The 13,065-nt window shown below is 38.7% G+C and overlaps 1 protein-coding gene across 2 annotated transcripts in view; it reads left to right on the top strand.

The window, feature by feature from the left end:
* Positions 1 to 12,633, top strand: part of LOC134356835 (monoacylglycerol lipase ABHD6-like) — an 83,916-nt gene extending 71,283 nt beyond the window's left edge. For both annotated transcript variants that reach the window (XM_063068013.1, XM_063068012.1), the window contains exons 7-9: positions 4,755 to 4,809; positions 8,244 to 8,344; positions 9,788 to 12,633. In XM_063068013.1, the coding sequence (XP_062924083.1) occupies positions 4,755 to 4,809; positions 8,244 to 8,344; positions 9,788 to 9,970 (339 nt within the window). In that variant the 3' untranslated portion in view covers positions 9,971 to 12,633. The remainder of the gene's footprint in view (positions 1 to 4,754; positions 4,810 to 8,243; positions 8,345 to 9,787) is intronic.
* The last annotated feature ends 432 nt before the right edge of the window (positions 12,634 to 13,065 follow it).

Raw genomic sequence — 13,065 nt, 5'->3', positions numbered from 1 at the left:
CACTGTAAATAGTTCCATGTGGAACACTGGTCGTAGAACAGTGCTGTAATCATTTTTCTTTTAAAGGAAAATGCAGAGATACGTCATGATAGGGGTAAATAAAAATAAGAATACATTAATATGATTAACATTTCAGTGGCTTTACCATCGTTGAATACTAGGTCACCGTTGATCAGCAGTTCATGGTGAGCCACATGAATACTTTGACAGTGAGAGCAGGTCAGAGGCTGGATGGCCTTTGCGAGTGGCCAACGCGCCAGGGCCTTTGTGAGTGGCCAACGCGTCAGAGCCTTTCCACCTTCTTTGAGGCACATGTTAGGAGTTTGAGGGGGGGGAATACTCTCCACATTTTGGGATGAGTACATCTGCAGCAACTCTGAAGAAGCTTGACGCCATCCAGTACAAAGTAGCTAGACTGATTGGTGACGTCCACCAACCAAACATCGGTTTCCTCTATCAGCGGTGCACGTATCTGCTGTGTGTACTTTCTACAAAAGTATGTCTGCTGTCACATCATCTCCCAAAGCTGTAACCTCTGCCTTCAGTTGCATGGAATTCCTTTGTGATCCCCTCCTAGTCATGCTCCATTCTTACCTGAGGATGCATTACCATTCCTCCTTCACTGATCTGGATGATGGAACTCCTGCCTCAAATGTATTGTGACATTAACTTTACCAGGAGGACTGTAGCTGTCCAGAAGGAGCCTCACCCTCTCCTTTCAAGAATTAGACATTGGCAGGAATTGAAGATTTTGCCAGGAATGCTCAAGTTCCAAGAATAGACAGATCAAAGTGTTTGCTTTTATATTGCAGATTTTCCTAAGAAGCTTCTTATAGTTACTTGGAATTTGAGGAATGGTGATGAGGTTTAGCTGTGGGTAGTTTTACTTCAGAGTGGGTCTAACTTTTATAAAATAGCATACAAATACTTTTGTGCTTTATTTCCTGTTGACGTAAGTATCAGATCACAAACTCGATTTAAAACTTAGCAGGAGGATGCGTCTGCCCACACCAGTTGTTTGTAAGTTCCTGGCATCATGGAATTAATGAGTGGCCTTAACATCAGCATGAGTAATAACAATGGAAAATGTGAGTCTTATTTTCCCATCTTGCAGTGCCTTGTAAAAGTATTCAGCCCCAACCCTTTGTTCACGCAAATGAGTATTACAAGGGATTTTGATCAAGTTAACTTTGTATTTTTATTTGATAATCACACGCTCCTTTTTTTTCTCAGTAGAGCCCAGAAACAGAAAATTGTAAAGCATGAAAAACTAAAAATTCAAAACTTAAATGTCAACAGTTCAAAAATATTTATCCTGCTTTGCTTGGTACTTAGTTGAACCACCTCTGATGGCTATTACAGCCAGTAGTCCTTTTGAATAAGTTTCTATTAGCTCTGCACAATGTGATAGAGAAAGATTTGCCCAATCATCCTTGCAAAATTGCTCAAGCTGTACCACATTTGTTGGGGAATGGTGGTGGACAACAGTCTTGAGGCCTTGCCAGGGATGTTCAATTGGGTTAAGGTCAGGACTCTGACTGGGCCACTCAAGAACATCAATTTTTCTTCATTTGAAGCCACTCCATGGTTGCTCTGGCTGTGTGCTTTAGGTTGTCTTGAAAGACTTAACTTTCTTCCCAGCTTAAGCTTTCTGGCAGATGCTAGCAGGTTTTTATCCAGGATCTCTCTGTATTTAATAGCAGTCATTTTTCCATCAATGCTGACCTGATTTCCAGTCCCTACTGTTGAAAAGCATCCCCGTATCATGATACTACCTCCACCATGCTTCACAGTAGGGATGGTGTTACCAGGCTGATGCACAGTGTTAGATTTACACCACATGTACTGCTTAGTGTTGAGGCCAAACAGTTCCACTTTAGCCTCATCTGACCACAAGACCTTTTTCCACATCTTTACAGTATCTTCTATGTGACCATTTGCAAAGTCTTTGCAGGCAAGGATACGTTTTTTTTAGCCAGGGCTTCTTCCTTGCCACTCTTCCATAAATGCCCTTTTTCTGCAAGGCCTTGAAGATTGTGCAGCCATGAACTTCATCTCCAGTTACAGCCACGAACTTCATCTCCAGTTACAGCCACTGACTTCTGCAGCTCAGTCAGAGTGACTGTTAGCATCACATTCGCCTCTCTTACAAGTGCTATTCTTCTCTGACAACTAAATTTAGAGGGGCGGCCTGACCTGGGCAGTGTGGCTGTGGTTTCATACTTTTTCACAATGGACTGCACTGAGTTCTGAGGCATGTTCAGTGCCTTTGAGAAGTTCCTATTCCCTTCCTCAGATCTGTGCTTCTCTATTATAATTTCCCTGACTTGCCTAGAAAGCTCTTTTATCATTCTGTTTTGATCTGTTAAAAATCTACCATACTGTTGGACCTTACAGAGAGATAACGTATTTATTCCGATGATCCTCCAATTTTCTACATCAACAAATTCGGTGAATTGGTAAGGTAATATACAGTATTACACCTGAGGAACTTTAACATAGTAACACAAAGGGGATGTAATGCTTTTTCACGCTCACAATTTTGGTTTTTAATTTTTAGTAAATTGTTCACAAGTTTTGGAATTTTTCTTTTGATTTGACGTGATGCACAATGTTTTATAGATTTGCTCAAAAAATCCTACTTCAATATGTTATAAATTTAGAAAATAAGATGGTAAAATGTGAAGATAGTTGTTGGGTGGGGTGCTAAGTACTTTTTGAAGGCACTGTAACAGCACAAATACTTGCAAGACTTAAAGTTGAAGTGTCAATGATGTGCTCTAACTTTTATGCACACTGTTTTCCAAGTAAAATTATCCAGCACTTTTCATAAACCTTTAATCTCTTATCTAAAGAGTAAAACAAGTACTGCATAAATTCAATGGAAACTTAGTAGTCAAAGCCACTGATTTACATTGCACCATTAATTCTGGCTACTATTCTGTAAGTACCATGTATGGCTCCAACATCACGTAATAATAATTGAACTTATTTACAGGGTATCATAAAAATAAATTTCTTTCAGAAGGAGTGAAATGCCTATGTCCCCATCTGTAAAATTGCCTAACTCGGCCCAAGCCTGAGTTCATATGCTGCTAAAACCATCAGCTGCATCTCAATACCAATGAAGATGACCATTCCAAAGCAACTCCATCAATACCAATGAAGATGACCATTCCAAAGCAACTCCAGTTACCACTCCTCAGTTGGACGTAATCTTGGGGTCATCCAAAAACGTCCTTATCCCAAATAGTCATGAGCTTATATCACTTCTGTAAAGCTGACGTCCATTGATTACTGATTAAACAACAACTGTTTTATACTTGCTACCCTTATTTTCACGTCTGTGGTGGCATGATAGTGTAGCGATTAGCACAGTCGCTTTACGGTGCCAGCGATCACTAATTGGGGTTTACTGCCTGCAAGGAGTTTGTACGTTCTCCCCATGACTTTGTGGGTTTCCTCCAGGTTCTCTGGTTTCCTCCCAAGTTCCATAGTGAGTTGTAGGCTTGGTGCCAGAAGCATGGCCCCCTGCACAATCCTTGGATTGTGTTAGTTGTTGATGCAAAAACGATGCATTTTAATGTACATGTGACAAATAACCCAATCTAATTTTTTTTTAATTTCTTGTCCTTAAATACTGCCATCTACAGTTCCAATAATGGCCAGTTGTTTCTAAGTTTAATCATTTCACCTTTGGTTGCCATAGTTTCAGTTGCTAAGGCTCTGACCTTTGGATTTTTCAACAGAAACTTCTCTGTCTTATCTCCTTGTAAGATTTCCTTTAATCTCCCTCTTTGCCCATCCTTTTGGTCATCTACCTTGGTGTCAATACAGTTTGATAATACTACTGTGAAGTAACTTGGGACAGCTTGTTACATCATAAATGCCATACAAATATGTTGTTATTTTTGCTATAATTTGGAATAAAACAGCCAATACATTCTGCATTGCCTTGAACAATGCAATTGGTGTTAATTATCTATCAAAATGAAACCATGTAATTAAAAAATCTCACAACGGATTCTTTATGAAAACTGGCATTTCTTCTTGAAGCTCTGAAAATTCTTCATATAGAACAAACACAAATGCTTTCGGAGAGAAAATGGACCATTTGAACGCCTGACTCTGGTTTTTGCAATGATCCAACTATCTGCAAAGAACATTTTTGAAACATTTTAATGCAAAAAGCTGCATAAATATTGGGGAAATTTTGATCAAAGTGGCTTTGAGATATGGGATGATTTATTGAACACTATAGAAAACAACATTTAATTATGGCTCTAAATAGGAAGGAAATGTGTGCTGATGATAGCACTGGATACGCCTTTTTCATTAGTGAGTCACGAACAGAGAAAGCGTCAACCCAACCTTGAGATTAAAAACCGTTTATACAAAACAATGGCTTTTGTGGAATATTCCATCAGGAAAATCTTGTAATTTTAGAGGTTTAAGTTTGGGATATGAACAGGATCTCAGCAGGTTGGAAAACAGAGTTAATGTTACAAATCCTTGACTTTATTTTGAACTTGTTCAGAGTTATTAATTGTAAATACTACTGTTCTTCAAGGAAACTTAACAGCCATTTAACTAGAGGAATGAAAGTACACCAAATAAAGATAATAATGAAAGACATAAAAGCCAGGCTTACATTTGTCAGCTTCTGAAATGGATATAAGTTAAATATAAAACTAGGATTCAATCTTAATTGCAGAATGTACACTCGATCAATTTATTTCCCTTGGTTTTCTTAGATTCTTCAGGGTCTTGTGGATGTTCGACTGCCTCACAATGACTTTTACCGTGAATGTAAGTTTTTTTATATATAAATGCAATGTGCTGCACAATAAAAATAAATTTGAAGCAACAGTTGCTTAAGATTAGTGGAGTAAACAAGCATCAGCAATACTTCATTATGAAATAGTACTTAGGATTTTGTTGAGTGGTTATGTAGTCTGCTCTTTATGTATTGGGACAAGCCTGTATTCACTGTAACATTCTACACTAAATTACTGTCCATTGTATACCAAGAAGTCACCTATATCAGTAACTGCCACATCAATCAAAGTGATTCCCATTCATAAATGTAACAAAAATAAAACAGAATATACATTATATATATTTTGGATTCCAAAATATTTGGGCCATTAGATGATCAGGGCAGCTGATTATTTGGGACAATTCTTGAAGAACAAAAACTAATCAAGGAAAATAGCCCAGATTCCCTTGATTTATTTGGCAAACTATGCCACATAATTAGGCCATGAGATCGTTGCCAAAGTTTCTAATTAGCATCCGTTGCATGCACTTGTGTGGGTGCTAAACACTATAATGTGCTTAGAGCGAATAGTTTTTAAGCAGCGTTAGTTGCACGTGTTTGTGTTCAAAATGGAGTCATTTTTGTCACTGATAATCGTCAAGAAATAAGCAGTAAGACAATTTCAGAATTGCTTTACTCTGCAGTTTCAAGCATTCAGGGTTGGAGGTGCCGGAGGAGTCAGCCTGGGTGCAGACTGCGTTGCTGCCTGCTACTCAAAGGCTTCAGAGTTGCTGCACCAAGGCAGCGTGCACTGTAACTGTGGGTGATTGTCGTGGATGTTTCTCTTGCGATCGCAAGATCCTGTTGGATATTGACACGGTAAAATGCTGTAGGCCTGTTTCCCTTGTTTGGCAACACGAGAGGCGGCGGGGAAGCTGCGTAGCCTCGGTTATGGCAGGACTAGGCCTCAAGCCACAGGGTCGCTGCTGGGGCAGTCCAGGAGAGGAGACACCGGAGGTGGTGCAGAATGGTGTCAGTGCTCGGGAGACCGTTTCGCTGAACACCTACGCTCTGTCCACCAGAGAAAGCAGGATCTCCCAGTGGCCACACATTTTAATTCCACATCCATTCCCATTCTGATATGGCTAACCGCAGCCTCCTGTACTGTCAAGATAAGCCACACTCAGTTTGGAGGAACAACACCTGATATTCTGCCTGGGTAGCCTCCAACCTGATGGCATGAACATTGACTTCTTTAACTTCGGTTAATGCCCCTCCACTCCTTCGTACCCCATCCCTTATTTATTTATTTTATATTTTTTCCCCTTTTTCTCTCTTTTTTTCCTCCCTCTGTCCCTCTCACTATAACTCCTTGCCTGCTTTCCATCCTCTGGGCTCCCCTCCCCCTTTCTCTCTTCCTAGGCCTCCCGTCCCATGACCCTCTCCCTTCTCCAGCCTCGTATCCCTTTTGCCAATCAACTTCCCAGCTCTTGGCTCCATCCCTCCCGTCCTGTCTTCTCCTATCATTTCGGATCTCCCCCTCCCCCTCCCACTTTCAAATCTCTTACTAGCTCTTCTTTCAGTTAGTCCTGATGAAGGGTCTCAGCTGAAACATTAACTATACATCTTCCTATAGATGCTGCCTGGCCTGCTGCGTTCACCAGCATCTTTTGTGTGTTTGCTTGAATTTCCAGCATCTGCAGATTTCCTTGTGCTCAGTTGGGAGTTGGCTTTTCCCATCCATGCTGCCCTCCAGTGTTTAATCGATGGAATGACAGGCTGGATTGCAGTGGCTGCCCACTGCCGGGAACTGTACCATCAATCTGCGGGACGTGTCGCTCAGGGTTTCAGCTATATATGTGTTTTTTTTTCATGACTTTTTGCTCGCTATTTTGAACATGCTGTGTACGTTTCACACCTTGGCCCCAGAGGAACGCTGTTTCATTTGCTTATTCATGTATGGTTTAATTAAACTGGAATTTCATTTGAAACAATTTCACTATTTCAGTGAGTTAGGAACTGCGAAGAATTTGAAGGTATCGACAGTCATCTTAAGTGTTACAATTAAAATGAAGATTTGGAGGCCGCAATGATCGAAAGCATTGTCTGAAGGCAGTCCACTCTCTGCAGTAGGTGCCTGCGCTGACTTTACTCATTGACAGTCATCAGAAGAACACAGCAGCATGTTGGCCGTCCACCATATCTGGCGAAGGCAGTGAAACCTGCTGTATGGGGAAGAGTTTTTAAAGTGGAAATAGGGTTGTACTGGGACAGTTCCACTCTCTTGACCTCGGAAGTTCGGATCCAGTAGTATGAGTAGTCGTCACAGACTGGGCTCTTCCTTGTTGCAGTGGCTGACCATGCCGTTTGCTCTCCACGAAGCATTGCGGGACGGCTTTCTTGCTGGTTGAACTTCACTGTTACTCTCATCTGCCCAGTCTGCCAGAGATGACTTCACATGCTAGTCAGGCACGTTGCTCTTTCAGCGGGGCATGGGGCCCACTAGCTGCACTCATCTGGTTTTGCCCACCTGCCAAAGCAGTGTGCCAGGGTGTGGCCACTGTCACGTGCAAGTGGCTGCTTTGGAGCTGCAGGTGTCCGTTGAGGTCCAAAGGTGAGTGAGCTACCCTGGGATGGACACGACAAGCCCCTTCACCAGAGGTGCTACCTCTCCCAGGACACCTGATACAGGGCAGTCTACAATGGATGATTCCTGTGTCGATAACTGTTAGAAACTAATACGCAGTTTTACAGTTTTGTAGGAGCATTGGTGGTGTTCTGATTTGTTCTATACTTAATTTAAATACATAATGTGTTACTCAGTTAAAGTTATACTTTGTTTAGTATTTCCATGAAACTTCAGCTAATTGGGGCAGCCACTTAAAATTAACCATAATCAACTTTATTTGAATGTAAGAGTTTTTGCCAAGCTATCAGACTTCTCTATTGTTATATCTGGTATCTGACCCTAATTCTGCAAATGTCTATGCCTTCCTAAAGTTGTTTACTATTTACTTTGTTCTAAGAGAAAATTTCAGTATTGTATTCTCCACTCAGAATCATAAAATCATTTAATACTAAGAATTAATTTATGCCCATTGGTTCTTAGGTATATGGCTTCTGATCCTTCCTTGATCAGCTTTATCTGTAACTTGTGCTTTGCTCGTTGATCAACCCTCTATCCCTGCTAGTACGTTAGTCCTGCTTCAGCAAACTGTGCACCAAATGCCATCTGCTAGTAGTTAATTCTTGCTCTTGCTAGTTAATGTGTTTAACTTTTTTGTGTGGGAGTTTATAAGAATATGAGCTGGTAACAGCACAGTGAGGATATCCAGGCATTCTCAGTCTTAAAGTGAATACTGTGTTCAATTGCTTGCTGTGTCAGTTAACAGACTGAACAGCTTTAATATGACCAAAACAAAGGCTGAATTAAAGTTTTAAGTTTGCAACTTTTTCCAATTCTGTTTCCTGTAACTACGCACAGTATTTCTGGAAATAGTTGGAAAGAACTCAAGACTCGCTTTACAGGAAAACATGAACCTAATCAAAGTTCCAACTCAAGTCATTTGGGGAAAGCAGGATCAGGTAAGACGTATGTACATATTTACAGTATGCTGGATGAACTCAGCAGGTCGGGTAGCATCAGTGGAAACAATCAGTCGACGTTTCAGGCTGGAACCCTTCGTCAGGACTGAAGAATGAAGGAGGTGGAAGGATTTGAAGAATGCTTGTAGGTTCATTTGAAAGACAAAGGGGTGGGGGAGGGGAAGCATCGACGTCATAGGCAGGAAAACAATGGGTAGTAGAAGAAGCAACCTACAAGCATTCTTCAAATCCTTCCACCTCCTTCATTCTTCAGTCCTGACGAAGGGTTCTGGCCCGAAACGTCGACTTATCGTTTCCATTGATGCTGCCCGACCTGCTGAGTTCACCCAGCGTACTGTAAGTGTTGCTTTGATCACAGCATCTGCAGATTATTTTGTGTTTACATATGTGCATATATTGTAGCTATTTATATCTGACTACATATATCATAGTGTTAACTATTGGCATAATATCTTGACAGCTGAAAGTCTGAATTTAAAATGAATTCTAATGCAGAAGATATTGGAGCTATTTTTTGAAGGGGGGGGAACCCTCTCACTTGACTAGCAGTTTTCACACCAAAGAGATGTTGCGAGAGACACACAAATGCTGGAGGAACTCAGCAGACCAGGCAGCATCTAAGGAAAAGTGTAAACAGTCAACGTTTCAGGCCGAGACCCTTAATCAGGACTGGAAAAAGAGATGAGAAGTTAGAGCAAGAAGGTGGTAGGAGGGGAGGAAGAAATACATGGTGGTAGGTGATAGGTGACTCTAGGAGACGGGGAGGGGTGAAGTAAAGAGTTGGAAAATTACTTGGTGAAAGAGATAAAGGGCTGGAGAAGGGGGAATCTGATAGCAGATGGAAGAAAGGAAAGGGGAGGAGCACCAGTAGGAGGTAATGGTCAGGTAAGGAGATATGGTGAGGGAATGGTGGAATGGTGAAGGTGGGGGACATTACCAGAAGCTTGAGCAGTTGATGTTCATGTTATCAGGTTGGAGGCTACCCAGATGGAATTATAAGGTGTTGCTGCTCCTACCTGAGTGTGGCCTCGTCACAGCAGTAGAGGAGGCCATGTTGCAAGAGTCACAGCCAATCTATGCATAGCAATGTTGTAGAAACAGCAATAAGAAATAATCTGTTTTCATAATATTGGGTTAGGCACTGGGAAAACTCTCCTGCCTGAGGGCCAATGAGTTTTCAGCTGTATGTGTCAATTGAAAAGGAGCATCACCTGACAATACCGTACTGGAATATAAACTTAATATTTACCTAGAGCTCAACAATGACATCGCTATGGATAGAATAAACATTTGCAGGATCCGTGAAGAATCAGAGAATAACTTTGAAAATCAATTTGGGTTAATATGTATGTAAATAAGAGATCAATTATTTTGCATTACTTTGCATTAAAGATTCTTGCTGTTTATCCCTCATGTGGCTAGGTACTTGATGTTTCTGGAGCTGGAGTACTTGCTGAAAATATTCCTGGTTGTAGAGTGGATTTCTTGGAAAACTGTGGTCATTCTGTGGTGATGGAGCGACCCCGTAAAAGTGCTAAACTCATCTTGGAATTTTCAACTTTTCTGCAAAATAGAAGATCTGAAAGCAATAAGAAATTAGCTTAACATTTATACTTGGAAGCTGCATTGCTGTGGATTGAAAATAAAATGTGATGCTATAACACTTCCCAAGAAACACTTATGATTGGAATGAATGTTAATAATTCCAAAGTATTAAAAGCATAATTTTATAGTGCTTGATGGCGCATTCAAAATATGTTAACCAGATTTTGAAAGACTTAGAGCACTGTTAACAAATAAAAGCATCCAGTATATAAAGATTAACTAAAATCTAAGAAAACACACATTTGTCCAAATTTCCCTTGCTTTCTCAAAATTTCATTTAAGCATTTTAATTATGCCAATTAACAGTAGTTACAGTAATAAAAGTTTTACAGTTTTTCTGGTGTGACCTGATTTCAGACATGCTTAAATTATTATTATACATTAAATAATTTATATTTGTTATAATTATTGATATTATTTATTAATTTCTTTTGACTGCTTTGCATTGAAGTTTAAATCAGTAGTAGTTCAAATAATCCTTCCAAAAGCATTGTTAAAGGAACATTGCTATCTATTATATAGTGCAGATAGTCTTGTAGTTTTAATATGGAATTGCATTGTGTTGGCACCTTTAGATAAAAAATGCTCAGAAATTGTTGCTAATGGCTACTACAATGACATTTTATTTCAAACATAGTGAACCTAATATTTCACATGAATATCAACTAAAACAAATGCAAAAAATCCAGAGAATGATAATTTATATTAATTTTGTTTTCACATTGAATAAATACAAAGGTATTACACAAACATATTCACTTTGATATTGAAAATTCAACTGGGCAATGTCTTAAGTAGATAAAGCAACGAAAAACATTTTAATTTAAAGTTTAATCTTACTGTTTTGCTTAACGTATGGTTTCTTATCAGTAAGGAAGATGCTGCCCTTGTTCATTGTCTAGACTTCAGCTATCCTCGACCTAGTTCTGCTAAAACATTGTTGAGTCTGTGCTATCTCCAGAGCTTCTATTTCAGGATAATGTTTTAAGAAAGAGTATAGCTTGTGGACTTAATGCTGTGTACAGTTATGAGCTGATAGGCATCCTTGCAGATGGAAAACTTCAATCATTACTCAAATAGACAATGGCTGTTTCCAGAAATTGATAATATGCTCTCATTGTTATTTGCTTTAATCTGTGAATGAATTATGAATTCTGTGAATTCTATATTATTGTAATTATACATAAAATGTGTAATGCATAAATATTGCATTGAGAGAATATTAATTTTATAATCGTGGGGGAAAATAGCTCAATTGTTCCAGATGTCAAATGCTAGAATCCCATTGGGGTTCAAGGATGCACCAAGGCATTTTAACCGTACTCTTACTAGCCAATTAAGTTTGTCTCCAGTAATTGGAGATGTTGCACTAACGTATGGATCATGACTGTGAGTGTTTATAAGAGGCTGAAGTAGCAATAACCATCATGCTCCATTGGAGATTACTAATGCTTAATAGTTATTCGTGAATACGCTTTCTGTCTTGAACCTTGCTATTTGAAATAGTATGAGACAGATGTGAAACTAAAGATGAGAAATCCAATTTATTGCGAATAGTTATTAATGACTCTGATATACTGTTTGTCTGTAGATATTTTAAGATCAAGGCAATCACTGCCTGGAATAATGTAAGCTTAACTATGAAAGCTACCCTTACTTAAAGCATTATAGATGTTACCCTTTTATCTCTATAACCAAGATTTTGATTATAATACTTTTTTTCTCCCTTTTGCTTTTGAAAAGTTAAATGAAATAAACACCATTTACTGCTCAGTAAGATGACTACAAATGATTACAAATATGATTGAAAGTCTGAGCCCACTTAGTCTATGAGAACATATAGCTATGGAAAAGAAAGTGTCCTGTAGATATTATTCTCTAAAGTTGATGCAGATGATTGCTTGAACTGCAGAAGCTTTGCATTTTCAAGATTTGTTCGGCTTAAACTTGATTATTGGACTTATAATCTACAAAGTAAATGCATGTTTCACTTGGTTTTATTTATAAAATTGTATAATAATTAGATTTAATAATAAAATGATTAGATTCTACTTTTAGAATTATTTCCTAGTTAAAAATGTTTTTAAAAACCAGTTAATTGGTAGTTGTTCATAAAATTTTACTCTGTTGGTGAAGAACCATCCCATAAGGTTCTGCTGAATAGTTGCTATTGTGTATATTGTAGATTTGTGAGTAAAATCAACCATAAATTTACTTGTTCAAAAATAGCTCCACCTGCTAGAATAATCTTACAAGTGAAAAATATTTTTGTGCCAGCAGGAAATAAATGGTTCCCTGAAAACCCTGGTTCATTATTTTATCTAATACTTCAGTACATGTTGCAGCTGTTCGTGTTTTGGATATCTTAACTGGCCCTTGATTTATTTCGATATACTCCATCATAGAACAAAAAATAATTGATTATAAAGAAGGCTGCAAATAAACTTTTTTTTTACCTCTTCCATTTTGGCTGCATCCGGTTAAGATTGATGTATGGTATCCAATTTGCATGTATTAGACAAATAAAAAATAACAGAACAGATATCTTCTGACCTTATTCTAACTATGCAGAACTCCTTATGTAATTCCCAAATTATGTCTAGTGATATCTTAATAAAGACATTCTTTCAGGACAATCTGATTCAAAGATTATATGAAATCATGATTTCCAGTTTTTCAAGATGCACTCGGCCACAAGCAATTTCCACGGCCTCTGTAGGTCATGCAAAGTAAATGGGAGAAAGGGAATTTCTTTCCACGGAAGCTGTCCGACCCGCTAAGTTTCTACAGTAGGTTACTTGTTGCTCCATGTCCCAGCATTTGCTGTATCTTATGGCTCTCTGAAGCTGCCACATCCTGCATCAGTTTTTTATTCATTTCTATACTGTACTTAGTGTCAAGTAATTTTGTTGATGACAATAAGACCTATGTGAAATTACCAGCCAGTTCTTTTGTATTGCAATAGTTAAGTTGCAGACTAAAAAATTCAACATGTAAAACTGCTTAAAAAAATGAAAGGTTGATTTTTATGTCTATCTTAAGATGACACAAGACTGAAAAAAGCTGAGAACACTTCACGAGACGTAAAAAGTTCA

Source organism: Mobula hypostoma, chromosome 15 (genome assembly GCF_963921235.1).
Source record: "Mobula hypostoma chromosome 15, sMobHyp1.1, whole genome shotgun sequence".
NCBI lineage: Eukaryota > Metazoa > Chordata > Chondrichthyes > Myliobatiformes > Myliobatidae > Mobula > Mobula hypostoma.
This window is presented reverse-complemented; position numbering and strand designations above follow the sequence as displayed.